The 19,554-nt window shown below is 58.5% G+C and overlaps 7 protein-coding genes across 7 annotated transcripts; 3 read left to right on the top strand and 4 right to left on the bottom strand.

Annotated features, from left to right (window-relative positions):
* Positions 1 to 109: 109 nt before the first annotated feature.
* On the top strand, positions 110 to 1,498 carry SPBR_07261 (uncharacterized protein; the record flags this gene model as incomplete). Its single annotated transcript, XM_040765515.1, has 1 exon — positions 110 to 1,498. The coding sequence occupies one exon, from the start codon at positions 110 to 112 to the stop codon at positions 1,496 to 1,498; it is 1,389 nt and encodes a 462-aa protein (XP_040617749.1).
* Positions 1,499 to 4,637: 3,139 nt separating this feature from the next.
* SPBR_07114 (uncharacterized protein) lies at positions 4,638 to 6,227 on the bottom strand (the record flags this gene model as incomplete). Its single annotated transcript, XM_040765368.1, has 1 exon — positions 4,638 to 6,227. The coding sequence occupies one exon, from the start codon at positions 6,225 to 6,227 to the stop codon at positions 4,638 to 4,640; it is 1,590 nt and encodes a 529-aa protein (XP_040617748.1).
* Positions 6,228 to 7,565: 1,338 nt separating this feature from the next.
* Positions 7,566 to 8,678, top strand: SPBR_07488 (uncharacterized protein; the record flags this gene model as incomplete). Its single annotated transcript, XM_040765742.1, has 2 exons — positions 7,566 to 7,576; positions 7,652 to 8,678. 2 exons carry the CDS (start codon positions 7,566 to 7,568, stop codon positions 8,676 to 8,678), a joined length of 1,038 nt encoding a protein of 345 aa, XP_040617747.1.
* A 126-nt stretch (positions 8,679 to 8,804) lies between these two features.
* SPBR_07972 (stress responsive A/B barrel domain protein) lies at positions 8,805 to 9,237 on the bottom strand (the record flags this gene model as incomplete). The annotated part of the gene is made up of 2 exons (XM_040766223.1): positions 8,805 to 9,026; positions 9,139 to 9,237. 2 exons carry the CDS (start codon positions 9,235 to 9,237, stop codon positions 8,805 to 8,807), a joined length of 321 nt encoding a protein of 106 aa, XP_040617746.1.
* A 1,334-nt stretch (positions 9,238 to 10,571) lies between these two features.
* Positions 10,572 to 11,732, top strand: SPBR_07448 (alcohol dehydrogenase (NADP+); the record flags this gene model as incomplete). Its single annotated transcript, XM_040765702.1, has 2 exons — positions 10,572 to 11,586; positions 11,662 to 11,732. 2 exons carry the CDS (start codon positions 10,572 to 10,574, stop codon positions 11,730 to 11,732), a joined length of 1,086 nt encoding a protein of 361 aa, XP_040617745.1.
* Positions 11,733 to 12,185: 453 nt separating this feature from the next.
* SPBR_07110 (quinate permease) lies at positions 12,186 to 13,778 on the bottom strand (the record flags this gene model as incomplete). Its single annotated transcript, XM_040765364.1, has 1 exon — positions 12,186 to 13,778. One exon carries the CDS (start codon positions 13,776 to 13,778, stop codon positions 12,186 to 12,188), a length of 1,593 nt encoding a protein of 530 aa, XP_040617744.1.
* Positions 13,779 to 15,613: 1,835 nt separating this feature from the next.
* Positions 15,614 to 18,445, bottom strand: SPBR_06572 (uncharacterized protein; the record flags this gene model as incomplete). The annotated part of the gene is made up of 2 exons (XM_040764828.1): positions 15,614 to 16,938; positions 17,107 to 18,445. 2 exons carry the CDS (start codon positions 18,443 to 18,445, stop codon positions 15,614 to 15,616), a joined length of 2,664 nt encoding a protein of 887 aa, XP_040617743.1.
* Positions 18,446 to 19,554: the final 1,109 nt, after the last annotated feature.

Here is a 19,554-nt window from a genome sequence, read left to right as displayed (position 1 = left end):
TTTGGTTGATTTCTGCTCTTCGACGTCAACTAGAAGCATCATATCAACATCTCCAAAATTCTGCGTCCCCTCCTCATCTCAAAATCTCCATCTTCACTCTACCCCCAACATGGGCTCCGTCGCGTCTTCCAGCTTGACGGTGGCCGACGTCACCATCACCGGATTCACCGTCACCGACATCCGCTTCCCGACCTCGCTCGACGGCGTGGGCTCCGATGCCATGCACGTCGGCACCAACGGCTCGCACCCCTACGTCCGCCTCGAGACGAATGTCGGCAGCGCGCTGGTCGGCGAGGGCATTGCCTTTTCCAACGGCCGCGGCAGCGAGCTGATCTGCATGGCCCTGAGCATCTTTACACAGCGTGTCGTCGGCAAGACGATGCACGAGCTGACGCGCAATATGGGCAAGACGTGGCGGTACATGGTGGCCGACAGCCAGTACCGGTGGATCGGCCCCGAAAAGAGCGTGACGCACCTGGCCGTGGCGGGCGTGCTGAATGCCGTGTGGGACCTGTGGGGCAAGATTGTCCAGAAGCCCGTGTGGCAGGTCGTCTGCGACATGACGCCCGAGGAGCTGGTGCAGTGCATCGACTTCCGGTACATCACCGACGCCATCACGCCCGACGAGGCGGTGGCCCTCCTCAAGACGACCCAGGCCGGCAAAGAGGCCCGCCTCGCCGAGGCGCGCGCCAACACGGCCGTGCCGGCGTACACGACGTCGCCCGGGTGGATGGCCTTTACGGGCGACCGCATGAAGGAGGTGCTGCGGGACACCATCGACCAGGGCTACACCGTCTTCAAGTTCAAGGTCGGCACCAGCGTCGAGGCCGACCGCGCCAAGCTGGCGGCCGTGCGCGACGTCCTGGGCTACGACAAGGGCTACCAGATCATGATCGACGCCAACCAGGTCTGGAGCGTGCCCGAGGCCATCGCCTACATGAAGCAGCTCGTCGAATTCAGGCCCGTGTTCATCGAGGAGCCCACCAACCCCGACGACGTGCTGGGCCACGCGGCCATCCGCAGGGCGCTCAAGCCCTACGGCGTCGGCGTGGCCACCGGCGAGGCGGCCCAAAACCGCGTCACGTTCAAGCAGCTGCTGCAGGCCGAGGCCACGGACGTGTGCCAGATCGACGCGGTGCGGCTCGGCAGCGTCAACGAGTGCCTGGCCGTCATGCTCATGGCGTGCAAGTTTGGCGTGCCCTGCATCCCCCACAACGGCGCCATGGGCCTCACCGAGCTGACGTCGCACCTGTCGACCATCGACTACGTCGCCGTCAGCGGCAACAAGTCCATGCTCGAGAACGCCGACAGCCACCGCGAGAACCTGCGGCACCCCTCCCAGATTGTCAACGCACACTATGTCACGCCGCTGGCGCCGGGCTACTCGACGGGCTACACCGACGAGGCCCTCGAGAAGTATACCTACCCGACCGGCTCTTTCTGGCAGAGCGACGTTGGGCTGGAGATTCGTGCTCAGCCAACAGGTGGTGGGCTGTAGAGACAGTCGAGAGATGGGGGGAAGTGTGAGAGATGACATAGATTTCATGGCTAGGCTGGTTGTTTTTGGTTGCTTTTGGTTAAATTAAATTGCATTGAATTAATTTGACTTGAATTTGAATTATCTCCGTCGTCGTAGTTGTTGGTCACCTGTTTTGTTGTCCTCCCGTACTGTAGTTGGCTTTCGGCCTACTTTACCTCCCGCCCGTTATTCTCGCTCATACCCTCGACAGTATCCTCTGCTTCCTCTGCATGTCCTCCAAAATAGACACCACAGCCTCCAAACTCGACATGTGCCAATTGCGAATGTTGCGAATGGCCACCGTCTGCAGCTCGTCAATGTCGGGCACCAAATGCTTCAGCAGGGGACACAGTGACGACAGGGTGACGACCACCACGGCCGCCAGCGAGCTCAGCGAAAACGTCCACGTGTACTGGCTGGGCCGCTGGATGATGTGGGTGACATTTAAAATGTACGAGCGGCAGGCGTCGATGCACAATGCGGCCTTTTCCCGGATGGACTCGGGAATTGTGACGGTCGGCGGCGCGCTGACAATGTACAGCACAAACGGTCGATAAATAATGTGCCGGGCGGCAAAATACCGAATGCGCAGCACCAGCTGGCGGTCGGTGTGGCCCTCGGGCACGGTATTGAGGAGCGGTCGGTAGGGTTCGGGGATGGACGCGTGCCACAGGTCGAGCTGCCGGCGCAGCTCGTCACAGACCGTCTGCATGGCCGTAATCTCCTCGATGGTGAAATTGTCCGTGGTCATGAGGGCGGCGGACGACAGCCGGAACAGGTGCTGCTTGACGGGGTACAGGCAGTTGTGGATCCGGTTCAGCAGGCGGCGTATTGAGATCTCGGCCAGATAGCACGTGGACTGCAAGGGCGACAAGCTGTCGCAGCTGGGCAGGGCCGTCTCGTCAGTCAACTGCTGGAGGCTGCTGCGGGGGAGCTCGAGCTCGGCCAGCCGGTCACACTCGAGCAGAAAACAGGACCAAAACAGGCGCAACAACGCGTCGTACTCGTGCGGAGCCGGCGACTGCTGGATCTGCTGGATCTGCCGCGCCTCGAGCCCCGACAGCTTCAACTGCAGGATGGTCGAGGCCGAAAAGATGAGGCGCCAGCTGTGCAGCGGCCGCACGATAAAGGCAAAGTAGTTGCTGGCCAGCACCAGCGACTGCGCAAGGATCGTGCTGTACGAAAACGACCAGGCCGACTGCGCGACGAGCGTCGGCAGGGCGTGCTGCATGTACTCCATGCCGGGTGGATTGGTGCGGAAATCGGCAGCACCGGGCGCCGACACGGCCACAGCGCCAATGGCCAGGACGACCATGCACAAGGCGTTTTCAATGGCGCTCAGTCCCGCATCCGCGCGAAACCGCGCATATAACGCTCGGAACTCGGCCTCGTCCAGCACCGGGTGGCTCTCGTGGGCCATGCTGAAAAAGACTGACACGAGGTAGTCGGTGACATCGCGGCCCAATGGCGGCAACGGCCTTGGCTGCGTCGAAAAAGACGATGCCGCGTCCAGAGCGAGCGATGGCGGTAGTGGATCTCGCGATTCGAGTAGGAAGAAGAGGTCCGGAGGATACTCGCCGATCAGTGCCTTCATGGCCGGCAGGCTCAGCAAGTAGCTCGACGACGTCTTGTGCTTGACGGGGATGGTCAGGGGTGGCACGCCGGTCATGTCCTCAGCGATGTTAATATTGGTGAGTGGCAGCGGTGTCATGGATACGCCCATGTGCGACGTGGACAGCGACGCCAGCGACCGGTCGTCGGGCACGGATGCGGTGGCGGCATGGCTGGTGCCGTTGCTGCTGCTGTTGCTGAGGCCGCTGTTGCTGCTGTTGCTGTTATCACCAGCAGTTGTTGTTGTTGCTGCGGGCCAAGATGCTGTCGTCGACCCAAGCCCTCCTACCATCGACAGCAGACTGTCCGATTGCGCCTCGAGAAGGACCTCGATGTCGCGCAGCCGACTCAAGATCTCGCGGCTGCCGCCCGACGTGTCAATGCGCTGCGAGGGCGCATCGTCATACTCGCAGTTGACCTGCGCTTCGATGCAGTTTTGACACGAGGGCTTGCCGGCATTGCATCGACGTTTTCTGAGGGAGGAAGAGGCCAAGATGTGTCAGTAGGCTGTGAGGGCGGTGAAGGAAGGGGTAGCCAACGGAAGGTACATGGCAGAGGGAAGGTGGCAGAAAAGTGGACTGCGAGGAAGGAGCGAATCGACTCTACTCAACTCACCTGTGCCGACAATAGGTGCACGCCAAGGCAACCCTCTTACGGTTGAAGCTCATGCTGTCGGAGAAAAGCTGGAAGAGGCAGGGGGAAGACAGTCGAAGAGAAGATACCGGCTGGCAGTATTGCCGTCAGTATCCGTAGGGTCTGTCAACGGCGGGCTGTCGGCTGTCTGCCCGCTTCGTTTGCTGCAATCTACTTTCGTCCCTGTTTGTTGTTGAAAGAAAGTTCAAGCGACCGCAAAAGCGCATCGGGGAAAGGCGCCAGCTGACATGCGCCTTATACAGAGACCAAACGCATGCAAAAAGGCAGGACTCTGAAGACGCTGGAAGCTTGGGAGAGTCGCCTGAGGACGCTAACGACTAGTGCCTAATAGCGCTGCCCACACGCTATGAGGGCCAAGTCGCGTGGTCTCGCGTGGACTACCGAATTATGGGGAAGGCAGAAGCCGAGGACGGCGAAGGAGTCGAAGAAGGCGAAGACAAGCGGGCGAAGAAGAAAGAGGAGAGCAAACAGCGAGGATGGGGAGTGGTTAAGAAGAGTCCGAATAGCGGCAAAAGCAGGAGAAGCATAGAGCGTTTGATTTCGGGATAGGACGACCTTCTTGGCAAAACTATGAGGCTGTTTGTAGGACGATTATTTGTGTGTGTTGGTTTCGACAGTAATGTGACGAAGAGGTGAAACTGGATGAATATCGCAGATAGTCATCCCAAAGAGAGAAGTCGGTCAAGTCGGCAAAATGGCTACTTGGTTTGGTGACACGGCAATAATCACATTATGTTCCAAGCTGAGAGAAACAGTCGACAGAATCAATTAGAGGTATTGTACACACTATCTACAGTCGATACATTCCAACATACATTCTTGAGAACAGGGAGCGTGAGAAAAGGATGCTCGCTCACGCCTCCTCGACGTGCTTGCTTCCCGCCTGTGCCTTCGTGTCCAGCACCTCCTGCCCCAGCTCCGAGGCCTCGGCGGCCGCAATGCGCTCGTTCTCGGCATCGATAAAGACCTGCGGGCGCTTGCGGTCGGTGAGGGCGGGCTTGCCGAAGACAAAGATGGAGGGGTGCGTGATGAAGATCTGGTCCATATCCTCGAGCGTGCGGCGGGCCGTCTCGGGATACAGGCAAAAGACAACGGGAAAGTAGGCGTAGCAGATGATGGCAAAGATGAGGTAAAAGGCCCAGCCCAGGTTCTTGACGCCGGTGGCGGTGAACTGGGTGACGGCAAACGAGCCGATCCAGTTGGTGGCCGTGGCGGCGGCGGCCCCGCGGGTCCGCCACGACAGCGAGTTGATTTCCGAGTTGAAGACCCAGGGGACCTTGGCAAAGGACGTGCCGTACGTAAAGTAGTAGAGGAAGAACATGGACGTGGTGACGTTGCCGAGGATGCGCTTCTTGGACGGGTCGTTCTTGGCGCCGAGCAGGGTCAGGGCCGAAATCAGGTAGGTCGAGCCCATGGACACCGATCCGTAGAGCATCAGTTTGCGGCGGCCGACCTTGTCAATCAGCAGCAGACAGACGCAGGCCGAGAACAGGTAGATGACGCTGTTGATGGCGGTGAACAGGCGCGCCTTCTTCTCGCTGAAGCCCAGGCTCGTCTCGAGCAGCGTCGGCAGGTAGTAGCCGAGCGCGTTGACGCCCGAGAACTGCTGCATCAGCTGCGTGCCGCACGACAGGACGAGGCGGCGCAGGGTCTGGGTCTGGTCGCGGCACAGCAGGACGTCCTTGAGCGGCATCTGGTCGCAGCGCTCGAGGGCCAGGGTCTGCGAGATGTTGAGGAAGGCCGCGGTGACGGCCGGGTCGTGCACCGACACCCCGGGGCCCTCGAGACGCGCCAGGATGGCCAGGGCCTCCTCGTGGCGGTCCTTGAGCACCAGCCAGCGCGGCGACTCGGGCACGAAAAAGAGCATGGGCACGACGACGAGCGGAAAGATGAGCTGCAGGGCGAGCGGCAGGCGCCACTGCAGGGGCCCGCCCTGGAAGTAGATGCCAAAGTTGATCCAGCTGACGAGACAGAAGGCGGCGGTGTTGCACCACGAGCCCAGGGCCACGAGCTTGCCGCGGACCGCCGGCTTGGAGCACTTGGCCTGGAAGACGGGGCAGACGGACGAGGTGACGCCCATGCCGTAGCCGTTGATGATGCGGCCGACGATGAGCTGGGGCAGGTCGAACGACGTGATCTGCAGGATGGCCCCGATGATGTTGCAGGTCATGCCCAGGACGACGGACCGGCGGCGGCCAAACTTGTCGCCGTACGTAAAGGCGGTGATGGCACCGACAAAGGCGCCCAGACTAAAACACGACGAGGTGATGCCGGAGATGTTGGACTTGAGCGTCTGCGGGAACTGCTTCCTGAAGTCGGCGGACACGAGCACGCCCGAGAAGACGCCCTGGTCGTAGCCAAACCAGCCGAGACTGATGGCGTTGACAATCGTGATGGCCACCAGCAACTTGACGCCGCTGAGGCGTTCGTTGAGGGCGGGCATGGTGATGATTTTGTGGAAAATGTAAATAAAAAAAAGGGCAAAGAGGAGAGAGAGGAGAAGTCAAGCGAGGAAACAGTCTTGCCAGAACGAAAAAGAGGGACTGGATATGGAGAAACAAACGATCGTCAAGACGGGGGTAAGAAGACTCATATATAGACGATCGACAATGGAGGTGTGATTGAACAAGTGCCAGATAAGGTGACAAGGGGGGAAGCAAGTAACTGGGAGGAGAGAGGAGGGTAAGGTGCCGGCGCGACAGACTTGCAGACAGACTTGCAGCAACAGCTAACCGAGATGGTGTGTTGATGGCTTGTGAGCGACACGAGGAAGACAACAGAGAACCTGCTCTCCTACTCCAGATAAAAAGAACGTAGAAAAGAATCTACGTTCGTCCGTCAAGGCTGGGTGGCATCTCTGGATCCAAGTGAGGAGCGAGGGACGAGAGACGATGCTGATGCCGACTGTGTGCCTAGTGGGACGAAGAAGGAGACGGCTGAAGAAAGACAGACGAAAAAGAAAGCAACGAACAGCAACACAAGGGTACAAAACCGACAGGCGAGTACTGGGGAAAACTGGAGACAGACATGGAGACAAGCTGGAGACAAGATGGAGACAGGACGGAGACTGGAGAGACACCCGGGGCCAGGCTGGGGAACGGTACCAGGGCCGTGGTTAGCCTGCAATTTGTTTCCATCTTTTGCCCTTTTTTCCTTCTCGTTTCCTTGTCCGCCTGGCATGCGCATTCCTTAGTGTTGGCGCGTCGGGTGTGGGCGGCAGCGCTTGCCGCTGGGACCGGCCAAGCCTTCCTTTGTGGTGGTTCATATGCCGCTGTTGCCCTCTCCGGGAAGTGGATCCCTCTCCACATCCGTTTACCCTTGGGCCAATTCGTGCCTTCCCCGTAGCCCGTCTGCCCCTGTTCTCCAGTCAATAACAACATACTTCCCAAGGAAGGAACTACCCCACCGGGGGGGGGGGGGGAGTGGAAGGCATCCACGGACGAGCTCAAACTATCTCCAATAGCTTCTCCGTTTTGACGCCAACTTGTATCGCAGGTTCCATATCGGACGGCGTAGAAAGTCCCACAGTGGCGGCATTGCCAATTCTAGGAGAACAACCGGTAACTCTAGAGATTTGACAAGGCTCCGCGTATCGGAAGGAACCAGGCCAAACTTGCCAAAAGTACGGGGAAGGATGACTTGTCGTGACAACGTCAATCTTTCTCAACATTCCACACTTGGCCTTCAATCGACACAGACTATGACCGCCAACACTTCCTCAACTTCGTCCTCGCCAGCCACTCAACTCACCTTCCCTACTCAAAATACAGACAAACACACCATGTCTTCACCGTAGGTGCCCACGTCCTCTACCCGTCTCGACTGTCGTGAAGACCCTCTTCACAGCCACAACTGACCTCCTGCCAGACGATACGTCCTCGTGACGGGCGCCACTGGCTTCATCGGTGCGCATGTCGTCGATGTCCTCTTGTCCCGCGGTCTGCGCGTCCGCGGCGCCACGCGCTCCGCGGCCAAGGGCGAGGCCATGCGCGCGGCCCGGCCGCAGTACCAAGACAAGCTGGACTTTGTCACGATTGGCGACTTTGGCTCGACCAACGCTGGCGAGCTCGCTGCTGCCGTGAAGGGTGTCGACGGCGTCATCCACGTGGCCAGCCCGTTTACGTACGACACCACCGACAACGAGAAGGAGCTAATTGTCCCGGCCATCAACGGAGTCAAGGCGGTTCTGGCGGCGGCAGCAGCCGTCCCGGACGCGACGGTCAAGAGAGTGGTCGTGACCTCGTCCTTTGCCTCTGTGCTGGACGCCGACCGCAAGGACCGCGCCAACGGCGTCTACTTTACGTATACGGGCGCTGACTGGAACCCCTTGACCTATGCCGAGGCCGCCGACAAGGCCACGGGCGCGGTGGTGGCCTACCGGGGCAGCAAAAAGTTTGCCGAGCAGGCGGCGTGGGACTTTGTCAGGGAGACGGCGCCGCCGTTCGACCTGGTGGCGCTGTGCCCGCCCATGACGTTCGGTCCCATTGCGCACCCCGTCGCGACAACAGCCAACCTCAACGAGTCCAACGCCATGCTGTGGCAAGTTGCGTCGGGGGCGACGCCGCTGCCGGTGGCGCGGGTGCCGTTCTGGATCGATGTGCGCGACCTGGCGCTGGCCCACGTCGAGGCGTTGCTCAGACCCGCGGCCGGTGGCCAGCGGTACATTCCTGCATCGCCCGAGCGGTTTTCGTACGGCCGGGCGGCACAGATCGTGGTGGACCATTTCGACTGGGCAAAGGCGTCGGTCACGCCGGAAGAGCAGCCCGTGGACGAGTCACACGGCGTCGATGGCGCGGCCGCTGCCCAGGCTCTCGGTCTCAAGTACAGGACGTTTGAGCAGACGGTGGTCGACCTCATCACGCAAGCCAAGACGATGCCGTCCAATAGAGGGTAGATGGTAGACAGTACATGGTAGATGGGTGTATCAATGATCTATGGCCGCAATTCTCTACGGGATGACTTCCGTCTTTCACCGTACCTGTTTGCGCAAACCATTGGCTCGTCGCTCGTCGCTCGTCGCCTACTCGTTCGCCAGCGCGTCCTCAAAATACACAACCATGGCCCCCTCGTGCACCGACTGCGCAAATGTCCGCAGCTCTGCGTGCGCTGCACAGCCTTTGTCGTAATACTGCATGTCCTCGAGCGAGTCAAACACCGAAATGGCCGCAAACGTAAAACCCTGGCTGCGGGCGTCGGCCAGCGCAGGGCCGGCCTTGACGGAGCGGATGTAGGGTGCGCCGTTCTGCCAGCCCGTTAGTGGTGAGCAGCCAGAGTGAAGCGATGGTCAAAAGCCACGTGGATGATAGTATCTGCTGTCACAATTGAAATACTAAGTCTGCCTTTGCGGGACCTACCTTCAACGCTTTGGTCGGCATGGCTCGGTACAGGGAAACGAGTGCCTGCCGGTCCGCCGCCTTGGGGACTTTAAAATATGTGACGCGCGTGATGGCCATTGTGTGTACGTTATAGGTGTGAGTCGAGTTCTTGATTCACAAAAGTAAAACAGGTAGAGATTTTGTCGGCAACATCAGTTTGGCCGATAGTAGTTCGGATGTATTCCGTCATCGGATCGGATGTAAGCCCGGACGCCACGTGATTCAACACGTGGCATTATACACGACCTTGATCAAGCGCGAGGGTAGGACATGCCGTAATGACGGTAAGGCACCATGTGGCAGCGTTAATTAAGGTCGTATAAGCTGTACGGGTGCGATGTTTCAGGTCGTTTATAGACGTACGGTTTATTCGTGGTGTGTCCCACGGTATACAAAGGAGCCTGTTCCAACTATCGCGGCCCATGTGGTATCCTTCTGCCTTTGCTGGCATCAACAAACTGTTTTGAGGTTTGTCTTCTGCCACCGCACCGTGTCAGACAAAGTCTTGTTTATTTTACGTCTTCGCGTTTCATCATTGCAAAGACTCCACGACTCCGTCAAGGTCCAGCGTTTAATTGGTTTCCACCGTCGCCCTATCAGCGTTCCTATCGCCAATACTCTTTCTTCGTCCCACTGCTGCTACGCTGCAATCCTCTTCGTCTCCGTTTCTGCGTCGCAGTTACATTTACTTACTACATGTTGGCTGTCTCCATGTTGGCTCTCTGTTTGCGAATGCACATATATGCACTACCCTGGAAGCAACGGCACAGCTCACTTACACGCCACATATGACGTCACATTTCCGAACGGCTGATTCCCGCTTTTAATCTATTCGTCTGCCGTCCGATACAACTCCCGCTACAGAATACAATATCTAGTTTCGTTTATTATCCGAAGTATCATGTGGGTTGCTCATTTGACAAGATCACCACGCGAGCAGGGCGCAAGGGTGGAGCTACTAGAGGCGACTCAGAACGCTCCGGGGATAGGCGGCAGCGCCATGCCATTGTGGACGTTTGTTGACAGTCTGGTACAAAGGCTAAGCGAGATTCTTATATTGACGCTTTGGAGCTCGTGATTCCAAAAAGAAGAAGGCGGGAAGGCATGCACCAGTAGATAGCATAAGAAACGGCGACCGAGCACTGCGACGGAAGAGGCCCTGTGCGGAGCTTTCCTTTTTGGAGACAAGAAGAAAAAAAAAAAAAACACAACTATAACTTTAGCTCCGCCAAAAACAGCGATATCGCGGGCGAGCAGGACGGTATATAAACTTTGCCAGGTTAATAAGGAGCGTGTATGCAATACTCCAGCTACATTCACCCATTCATTACCGTCACTCATCGCCATCACTATATTCCTTGTCCTCTAACAACCTCGTCACATCCTTTTCACACCTTCACACAACCCCGATCATGTATCCCGACACGTTCGAGGGCTTCGCCATTCCGTCCGCCGAGCAGTGGAACCGGCCGAAGCGCATCGAGTTCAAGCCCAAGCCGTTTGGCGACCACGACATCGACATCAAGATCACGGCGTGCGGCGTCTGCGGGTCGGACGTGCACACGGCCACGGGCGGCTGGGGCAACACGCACTGGCCGCTGGTGCCGGGCCACGAGATTGTCGGCCACGTGGTGAGCGTCGGCGCGGCCGTGACAAGCGCCAAGGTGGGCGACCGCGTCGGCGTCGGTGCGCAGATCTTTGCCTGCCTGGACAAGGCCGCCTGCGGCGCCTGCGCAACGGACAACGAGACGTACTGCCCGCAGCAGCTGGACACGTACGGCAGCGTGTACCCGGACAGCGGGACGCTGGCGCACGGCGGCTACGCGTCGCACATCCGGGCGCACGAGCACTGGGTGTTTCCGATCCCCGCGGCGCTGCCGACGGCGCTGGCGGCGCCGATGCTGTGCGCGGGCCTGACGGCGTACTCGCCGCTGGTGCGCAACGGCGCCGGGCCCGGCACGAAGATTGGCATTCTGGGCCTCGGCGGCATCGGCCACTTTGGCGTGCTGTTCAGCAAGGCCCTGGGCGCGGAGACGTGGGTCCTCTCGCGCAGCGACAAGAAACAGGCCGACGCCGAGGCGCTCGGGGCGGACGGCTTCCTGGCGACGGCCGCGGCCGGGTGGAACGAGGCGCACAAGATGACCTTTGACATGATCCTGTCGACGGCGTCGTCCAACGACGGCTTCGACCTCAGCCCCTACCTGTCCCTGCTCAAGGTGCACGGGCGGTACATTGCCGTGGGCCTGCCCGAGGACGAGGGCTGGCAGGTGCGTCCCCAGAGCCTGCTGAGCAACGGGTGTCTGATTGGCAGCAGCCACCTGGGCAGCCGGCGCGAGACGCTGGACATGCTGCAGCTGGCGGCCGACAAGGGCATCAAGAGCTGGGTGGAGACTATCCCCGTCGGCGAGGAGGGTGTTGGCAAAGCTCGTAAGTGAGAGGGCGGAGGGGGTTTATGCTGTATTACTGTTTGTGGAAGCGTGACAGCAAACTAACAACATCTAGTGACCCGTCTGCATAACAACGACGTCCGGTACCGCTTCACCCTGGTCGACTACGAAAAGCAATTCCCATAGGAGGGTAGCCGCGTCCCTACGTTGATAGAGTGGTTAGAACGGAAAGTTAAAATTGGTCATGTAGGACCACAGGCCGTGCCACAGCGTATAATTTTATCCTCCGCTTATTGGTAGTCTAAAGGAGGAGCCCCGTTGACAACTTTTTGTGGATTTTCTTGGTCAAAAATAAATAGATATATAACTACTGGTCCTCGGCGGCGACGTCCGCGTGTAAATGGAGAAAGACGTCCGGCGTCCTCGACATGGCCTTGTAGTAAGTGAGCTCGTTAGAAAGACTGTTCTAGCTTGTTCGGTCACCGTCTACGTGTTTTCGCCCACTGGCCTCTTTTGAAACCTGATTCAAGTAATTGCCGAACTTGATTAAAACTTTATTGATTTTATTATCAATTTTGATTAAACATACAAAATATAAAACGGCCAGCAAAGGAAAGAGTGCACACCACCCCCAGACACTTAGGCATATTCCTCCGCTGCCACCACCGGCTTCTCGTCGCTCTCCTGGCGCTGCACGTCGCTGATGCGCGCCAGCTCGTCCATGACGACGGCGTGCGCGCCGCGGACGGGCTTGGTGGCAAACAGGCGGTCCATCTGCTCGAGGGGAATGGCCTTGGTCTCGGGCAGCAGGAAAAAAACAAAGACGGACGACAGCAGCATGAGCGCGGCAAAGAAGAAGTAGACGCCGTAGCCCATTTTCAGGAACATTTGCGGCGTGAAGCGCGAGATCAAAAAGTTCCAGAACCAGTTGTTGGCGGCGGCCGACGCCTGGCCGAGCGAGCGCGTGTTCTGGTCAAACATCTCCGAGTTGATGACCCAGGGCGTGCCGTTCCACGAGGGCGTGTAGACGGCCGTCCACAGGTAAAAGAAGAAAATGGCCGCGACACCGCCCGGGGACATGCCGGCGGAGGAGTCGACCTTGGGAATCACGTCCTTGACGAGGGCGCCGATGATCCACATGCAGACCGAGCCGGCAACCGAGCCAAACAGCAGCAGGTTGCGCCGGCCGAGGCGGTCAATCAGGTACAGCAGCCACACGAACGTGATGGACGTCTTGACGACGCCAAAGATGCCCGTCGTCAGGAAGCCCGTGTTGGTGCCCGTGATGCCGAGCGTCTTGAAGACAGTGGGCGAGTAGTAGTTGATGGCGTTGATGCCCGTCGCGTTCTGCCACAAGAACAGCATGCCGCCGAGGAAGAAGCGCCACTGCACGCGGCTCTTCTTGAGCGCGCGGAACGGCTTGAAGAAGCCCGCGCCCATCTCGTCGCGGAACCGCGTCAGGTCCTCGTCAATGTAGGCCACCTCCTGCAGCATGTACGTGTCGTCCGCCGGCAGCTGCCGCAGCCAGCACAGGACCTTCATGGCCTCCTCGCGCCGGCCCTTGGAGAACAACCAGCGGGGGGACTCGGGCACCCAGAAGCTGCCAATCAGCAGCAGGCCGGCCGGGATCAGCTGCACACCAAAGGGGATCAGCCACTGGGTGTTGTTGGAGGGCAGGTGCTCGCTGATGCCGTAGTTGATCCAGAAGCCCACCAGGCCACCAACCTGCCAGCCCAGCTCGTACATGCCGACGAGACGGCCGCGTATGGCCGGCGGGGACAGCTCCGAGATGTAGATGGGGACCATGTTGGAGGCGCCGCCAATGCCGAAGCCGGCCAGGAAGCGCGTGCCGACAATCACGTTGAGGCCGCGCTGCGCATTGGCAGCCAGCATGCCGCCGGCGCCGGCAATGAAGAGCACAGAAAACAGCCACAGCGACTTGCGGCGGCCGATGAAGTAGGAGGACGCATAGGCGGCCAGGGAGCCGAAGAAGGCGCCAGCCTGGTAGACGGAAACGATGTTGGCGGAAATCAGAGCACGCTTGGAGTCCGAGTAGGAGGCGAGGTTGAATTCAGCAATGAACGAGGGCAGGGCAATGGTGGTGCCAATAAAGGCCGAGTCGTAGCCGATCATGCACGACGCCCACGACACAACGACCGCACAGGCGTAGATGCGCCAGTTGTAGACGGCGCTGGGCGTCGGCCGATCCTCGCGGAGTGAGAGGATAGACATGTTGTGGGAGTATGGTGCAGTCAGAGGCCGGCGTATAAGTGAATAAAAAAAGAAGAAAGGCCAAGAGATGTGGAGAGAAGACCCCGGACTCGATAACGGAAGGAAAAGGAGGCGGCTGCAAGACGAAGGCACTGCCCGATATTATATATCTGGATGGGATGGGATTGGGAGACGTGTGCGAGCCAAGGGTCACACGGGGTAAGGGGAAGCTAGGAAGAAGACGAGATGACCTCTGTCCAAGTCAGGGTAGCATGGGACCGGGGTATGGGGAGGATGCGGAGAAGCTTGAGCGTTGGAAGAGAAGAAGGAAAGGACGGGCGCGATGGAGTGGAGAGGGAAAGGAAGGGATGGAAGAAGACGGCAACTCGGAATGTGGAAGATGGTTTTAGGTGGTGACGAATGAAGTGACCGCAGACATCGAATCCAGAGTGTGGATGGATATGGGGAGAATGGAAAAAGAAATACACACAGCTAAAAACAGGAGACCAGGGAGGAAAAACAAGAATCATGAATCTGGAATCGGAATTCAATGTGAGAAAAGCGATGAGGGAACGAACGAGGTACGTCGTTCAGGGAAACAGAAGACGAGAAGAGATGAACGACACTCAACCGCATGGTCCACAATGCCAATACAACCTCGACGCGTGACCGAATGCTGTGAACGTTCTTCCACACACAGGACCGGCAGTGCCCAGTTGTGCCGAGTTGTGTCGACTGTTGTGCAGAGATGCGTGGACGAAGAACTGTCAACCACCTGGCCGACCTCAATCCACGATGCTTCGGGGGAAAACCCCGACCGCAGACGACTGGCGCTAGCGGCAGTGCCTGGTGGTTCCTGCGCTTCCTGGCGCTCCTAGGGCCTTGTCAAGCTTGTCTGTCCTACTTCTTTCTTTTTTTTGGTGACTCTAGGCGTTCTTGGGCCTTCTGGCTTGTCTTTTGTCGACTCCGTGGCCCCGCAAATGTCCCCGGATCGCAGCCAGCTCCCCGGATTTATGGGTGCAAGAAACCCCGTTTTGGGAGGATAAGAGTTTATCCCAAGTTGGGTGCATCAGACAGGGTCCTGGGTGGCAACGTCGTAGCGCGTGTGTTGGTGTGGGTTGTCAAAAAGGTTCAAGAGCCCGGCACTTGGCAGGTGTCAGGCAATTTGGGACGTGTGCGTGGGACTTGGCTGCGGTTGGCAATTGGGTGCTAACCCGTGCCAGAATAGACAGCCGGCCACAGGAAGAGCCCCAGCTGTCTCCAAAATCTCCAGAGCATCTCCAGATCCCAGAATGAATGTTTTCCCGGTGGGGGGTATGCCGGGGGAGCGTGTAGCAAAATCTCTGGAAAGAAAATACCCACAGGCAGAAGACAGACCGCCAGAATATGTCACGGGAGACAACACCAACAATTCCAAGAGTGAGATTGGCCGGCCAGGGTGGTATTGATGGGGAAAACGTGGAGTGGGCATGGAAAACGTGGGCAACATGCCCGACTCGTGGCCAGCAATCCAATGAGACACGATTGGTCGGTGCAGGGTCATGACAGCAAGAGGAAGACCACTGGGAAGAAGACTGTCCATTTTGTCTGCCAAGTTGACAGCTGCAAACAAGTCCGTGGACATTTTCCGCATAAAAGACCATCCAGGTTCGGGACAGATGGAGAACGACAAGACTTGACGAATTGGGAAAGAAAGAAACAACACTGACGACAGCCATCGCTGATGCCAACGGAATCGGAACAATGGAAACGGAAAGACGGAAATGAAATGGGAAAGAAAAAGAACACGAATCGAAGATGAAGATGAACATCGACATGAACATGGAAGCGGCATATCTCATTATTACATAAACAGGCTACAAGCCACCAAACTCGCCCATCATGGCGCCCAAATTGTTGTCTATGCCCGGCGCAAAGCCCAGGTTGGCCATAAACTGCGAGCCAATATCAGTGTCCAGTCGGTCCAGATAGTCAACCGCCGACAGGTCGTCTAGTAGTGCTTCATAGTCGAGCGTGCCACCACTGGCACCGGGCGGCCCGTGAAAAGCGCCGTCAAAGTTATCGACGGCCATATTGTCTGGTCCGCCAACCGCACTGTAGGACGAACCCGTCATGGGATACGTCGGGGCGACATTAGCGGCATTAGCAGCAGCAGCAGCAGCAGCAGTGACGGCAGTCGGTGACGAGGTCGACAGGGGAGGGAAGCCAAAAGCAGGCGACGGTCCGTTTCCATTGTTGATGTTTACATCTTGTGGCTGCGGCGGCTGTTGTTGAGGTGCCTGCACTGCTTGCGGGGATGTCTCCAAAAAGGACAGCCTATGATGACGTGCCGTTGGTGGTTGCTGTTGCTGCTGATGCTGATGCTTCTGATGCTGCGGACGCACAGCTGCAGCTTCAGGGCTCGCAGATTGATAAACAACAGGTGCATTGTTTGCCGTGGTCATAGTTGCTCCGGGGATTCCTTGTCCCGAAGGTGCCAGCTTCTGCCGCAGCATTGCGCTGGGCCGTGGAGTGGTAGCATTTGCCACTGCAGGCAGCTGTTTTTGCGACTGCTGTTGCGATGTCGCAGTATGCTGCCAAACCGCCACAAAAGCATCTCTCAAGGCGCAAAATCGCTGCTGCAGGAGAGACGGCAGCTGCTGAAACAATGGATGCTCGACAACGGTCAAGACACACGGCACCAGCGTGGGCGGTGCGCCAGCAGATCCGAAACGGGCAACAAACTGCTCGAGGACATCGGCCAAGAGATGGGCACGGGCAGAATCGATGCTTCCATTGACGTTGGGGGGGCCGGAGAATAGTGGCAATAATATGTGCATCCAAATAAAGGTGATGCGGAGGATATAGGCCGACGGGACGGCGGCAAATGCTCGGTCGGTCGACCGCACAAAGGCCGAGAAGGGCACATCGGGTCGTATTACGCGGTCCAGGGCATCGCCGTGGGGGTTGTCGTTCGTCCCTGCCGCCGTCGCTGCAACCACATCGTTGTAGTCAGAGGGCGAGGGTGCCTGGGAGAGGTTCGTTTGCTGGTGCTGCATACAGGTAAAAAGATCATGCAGCTGGTTGAATGTCGTCAAGGAGTACGCCGGACTGCGCTCTGATGTGGCCCCGCCGTCTTCAAGGCCAAATCCGGCACAAGGTACCCATGGCTGCCACTCATCGAGGCCGTCTTCTGGCAGAGCTGGGCAATTGTGTGGGGAGTGAGGAGAGAAGGAGCTGGGGTTTTGATGTGATCGATACGCCTGTTGTTGGTGTTGGTGTTGATGGTTGTGGTTTTGTGGTAGAGATCGCAACGGCCTCGGAGATGACCGCACAATGGCCAAAAAGGCCTCAATAACGCAGCAACCACTCGTGACTGCATCGACAATGCGTCGACGGATGGCCATGGGGCTATTCTCGCCGACTCGGGATAGGCAGTCGGCGTCCTGCACAATCTGTCGTGACAGGGCCACAAGCACGCGTGCGGCTGTATGCCGGCGTCGGCCGACGTTGATCAGGGCCAGCAGCAAGAGAGCGCGCGCATGGGGGATCTCAAAGGGTCCGTCGTCGAGCGGGATCATTTGGCGGGCGACGTTGTAGATACGATGTGGCGGCCATGCGAGCGACGGGTCGCAGTGTATTGTGGAAGGTGTGGCTGTTGACGTTGCTGTTGGTGTTGCTGTGTTTGGATCGGCCTGTTGTCGACTTCGCGACGCCGCATTCTGAAAAGAGGCAAGGGCCAGGACGCTCCAGAGCTCGGCAGTGGCGGCCGACGGAGACGACGGAGTGGCTGATGCAGTCGGCGCCGACGCTGGCTCACCCAGCTCGCGCTCGTACTGGTAGACGGCCTTGAGCAGGTCCTGGCGCTCGAGGATGGGGAACCAGCAGTGGGTGTAGGAAAAGTACACGTCCAGAAGTTGCCAGTGGTTCGGTGGGAGTGGTACACGAGAGTTGCAGTGTACGTCGTCGGTGTGGCCACCTGTGCCGGACCGCGGTGAGGGGATGGTGTTTTCAGACGGGGACCATGCTATGGCGGATGCAGCAGGCTCCCCGGACAGTGTATCGGGAGCTCTCCCTGGGCCCTCTGGGGAGGTGTCGTCGTCGGAGCCGGCCCTGTCGTCGGACACGGGCCGTGCCACAGTGGCGCTGAAGCCGTCCGTCGACAGCAGCCGGTCGATCTCGCGCCGTGCGCGGCTCTTGTGCCACCGCCGGTGGAGGCGGTTGTGCCTCTCCAGGTCCTGTTGCTGCTGCTGCTGGTTACCCGCCGCGCCGGCCTCGGGGTTGAACAGACGCCGTGCAGCGTCGCCGCCGCGCCGGCCAAACAGGCCGTCCAACGCGTCAGCGCATCCCGGCACCTCGTCCAGCAGGGACGACAGAGTCAATTCGAGCGTGCGGATGTAACCCGTCTGGACACCGCGTTTTTTGGGGCTGGTCTTGTAGGTGCAGGCGCGGCGCTGGGCGACACACGAGGAGCACTGCGGCTGTGCACCATCGCACTTTTCGCGCATCGCCCGGCACTGGTCGCAAGCACGAGAGACGCGTTGACGCTTGGGTGCGGGCACCGATGTCGTCAGGCCGGTTGCCGTGGTCGTGGCGGAGGTTGATGAGGCGGCGGGAGAGTTGTCTTGTGCGGGCGGTTGTTGTTGTTGTTGTGATGATGGCGGACGAGGAGCCCCTTTGGACAATACTGCATTTGCCGACGCGGCCATGGTTGTGCCTTCCTTTCCTCGTCCTCCTGTTCCTGTTGCTCCTGCCGTTTGCACCGGTGGTTCAGACGTTCTTTCTGTTTGTGCTGTGCCAGCTGCCAATGCGGCAGCCGCGACAGTCGTTCTTGCCGTCCGCGTGCCTCGAGCCGGCGTGCCTGCGCCGCGGGCAACTTTGGTTCTGCCGGTGCTCTGCTGCGTCGCTCCTTCCTCTTCTCCTTTCCCTCTTCCCTCTTCCCTCCTTCCTCGTCGTGGACTCTGGGGTTGTGGATCAGGACCACAACTGCCGTGGATCGGTGCCGACCATCACTACCAAGAGTCGATACACTCACCCTATCCGCTAAAGCCACTGAAGCACCAAAGTTCACGAAAGCACCTCTGGGGCCGATGTCGTCGTCGTCCGCCGTAGTCGTCAATCGTCCATTCGACGTGTTCAGTGATAGAGTACGGTCCGAAGCTTCATGCAACTCTGGACATGTGCATTTTTCAGTCGCATCGAAAGCAAAAAGAAAGTCAATGTGGCCATGCAAATCTCGGCCGTCTTACGGAGTCCCATCAGTTCTCCGATCTACAAGCGTCTTTCTCCTCATTCGCTTTGTCCCTGCAAAAACCGCATGGCAGCAAAGCCAAAGACCCAACGGTTAGGCGCTATATTTTAGGGTCGTACCCCTGTAGTTTCTTTACTTTGGGTGTCATTCTGTTTAGACAGGTCAAGCCAGTGTGGTACTCGCTTCCCTTACGGTCTCAAAATGGCTCGTCTCCTCGCCTGCCGTATGCTCGTTGTTTTCTCAGGGATGGTTTCCAGAAATCTGGGGGAACACTGCTTATTGGGTTTCTTCCATCTCGCGGTGCGGGGAATCCTGAATACACCTTGGTGAGCGCAGAAAATGCATGCCGCAATGGATCGAGGAGGGACAGGAAACAAGCCAGGTAATGACGGGCTGGCTGAGTGGAGATGGCTGCCGATAGATGACAGGCTCACAGGGCTTGGCCTGAGTGGGAGTTGGAGGTAAATTGGGGAGGTTTGGGGGCGTTACAGGATGTTAGTTGGGTTTTAGTACATTTTAGTGGACAATGAGACACCGTTCGGGTGCTCTGTTGGAGTACTCGGAAGA

This window comes from Sporothrix brasiliensis (assembly GCF_000820605.1).
Source record: "Sporothrix brasiliensis 5110 chromosome Unknown Cont20, whole genome shotgun sequence".
Taxonomy (NCBI): Eukaryota; Fungi; Ascomycota; class Sordariomycetes; order Ophiostomatales; family Ophiostomataceae; genus Sporothrix; species Sporothrix brasiliensis.
This window is presented reverse-complemented; position numbering and strand designations above follow the sequence as displayed.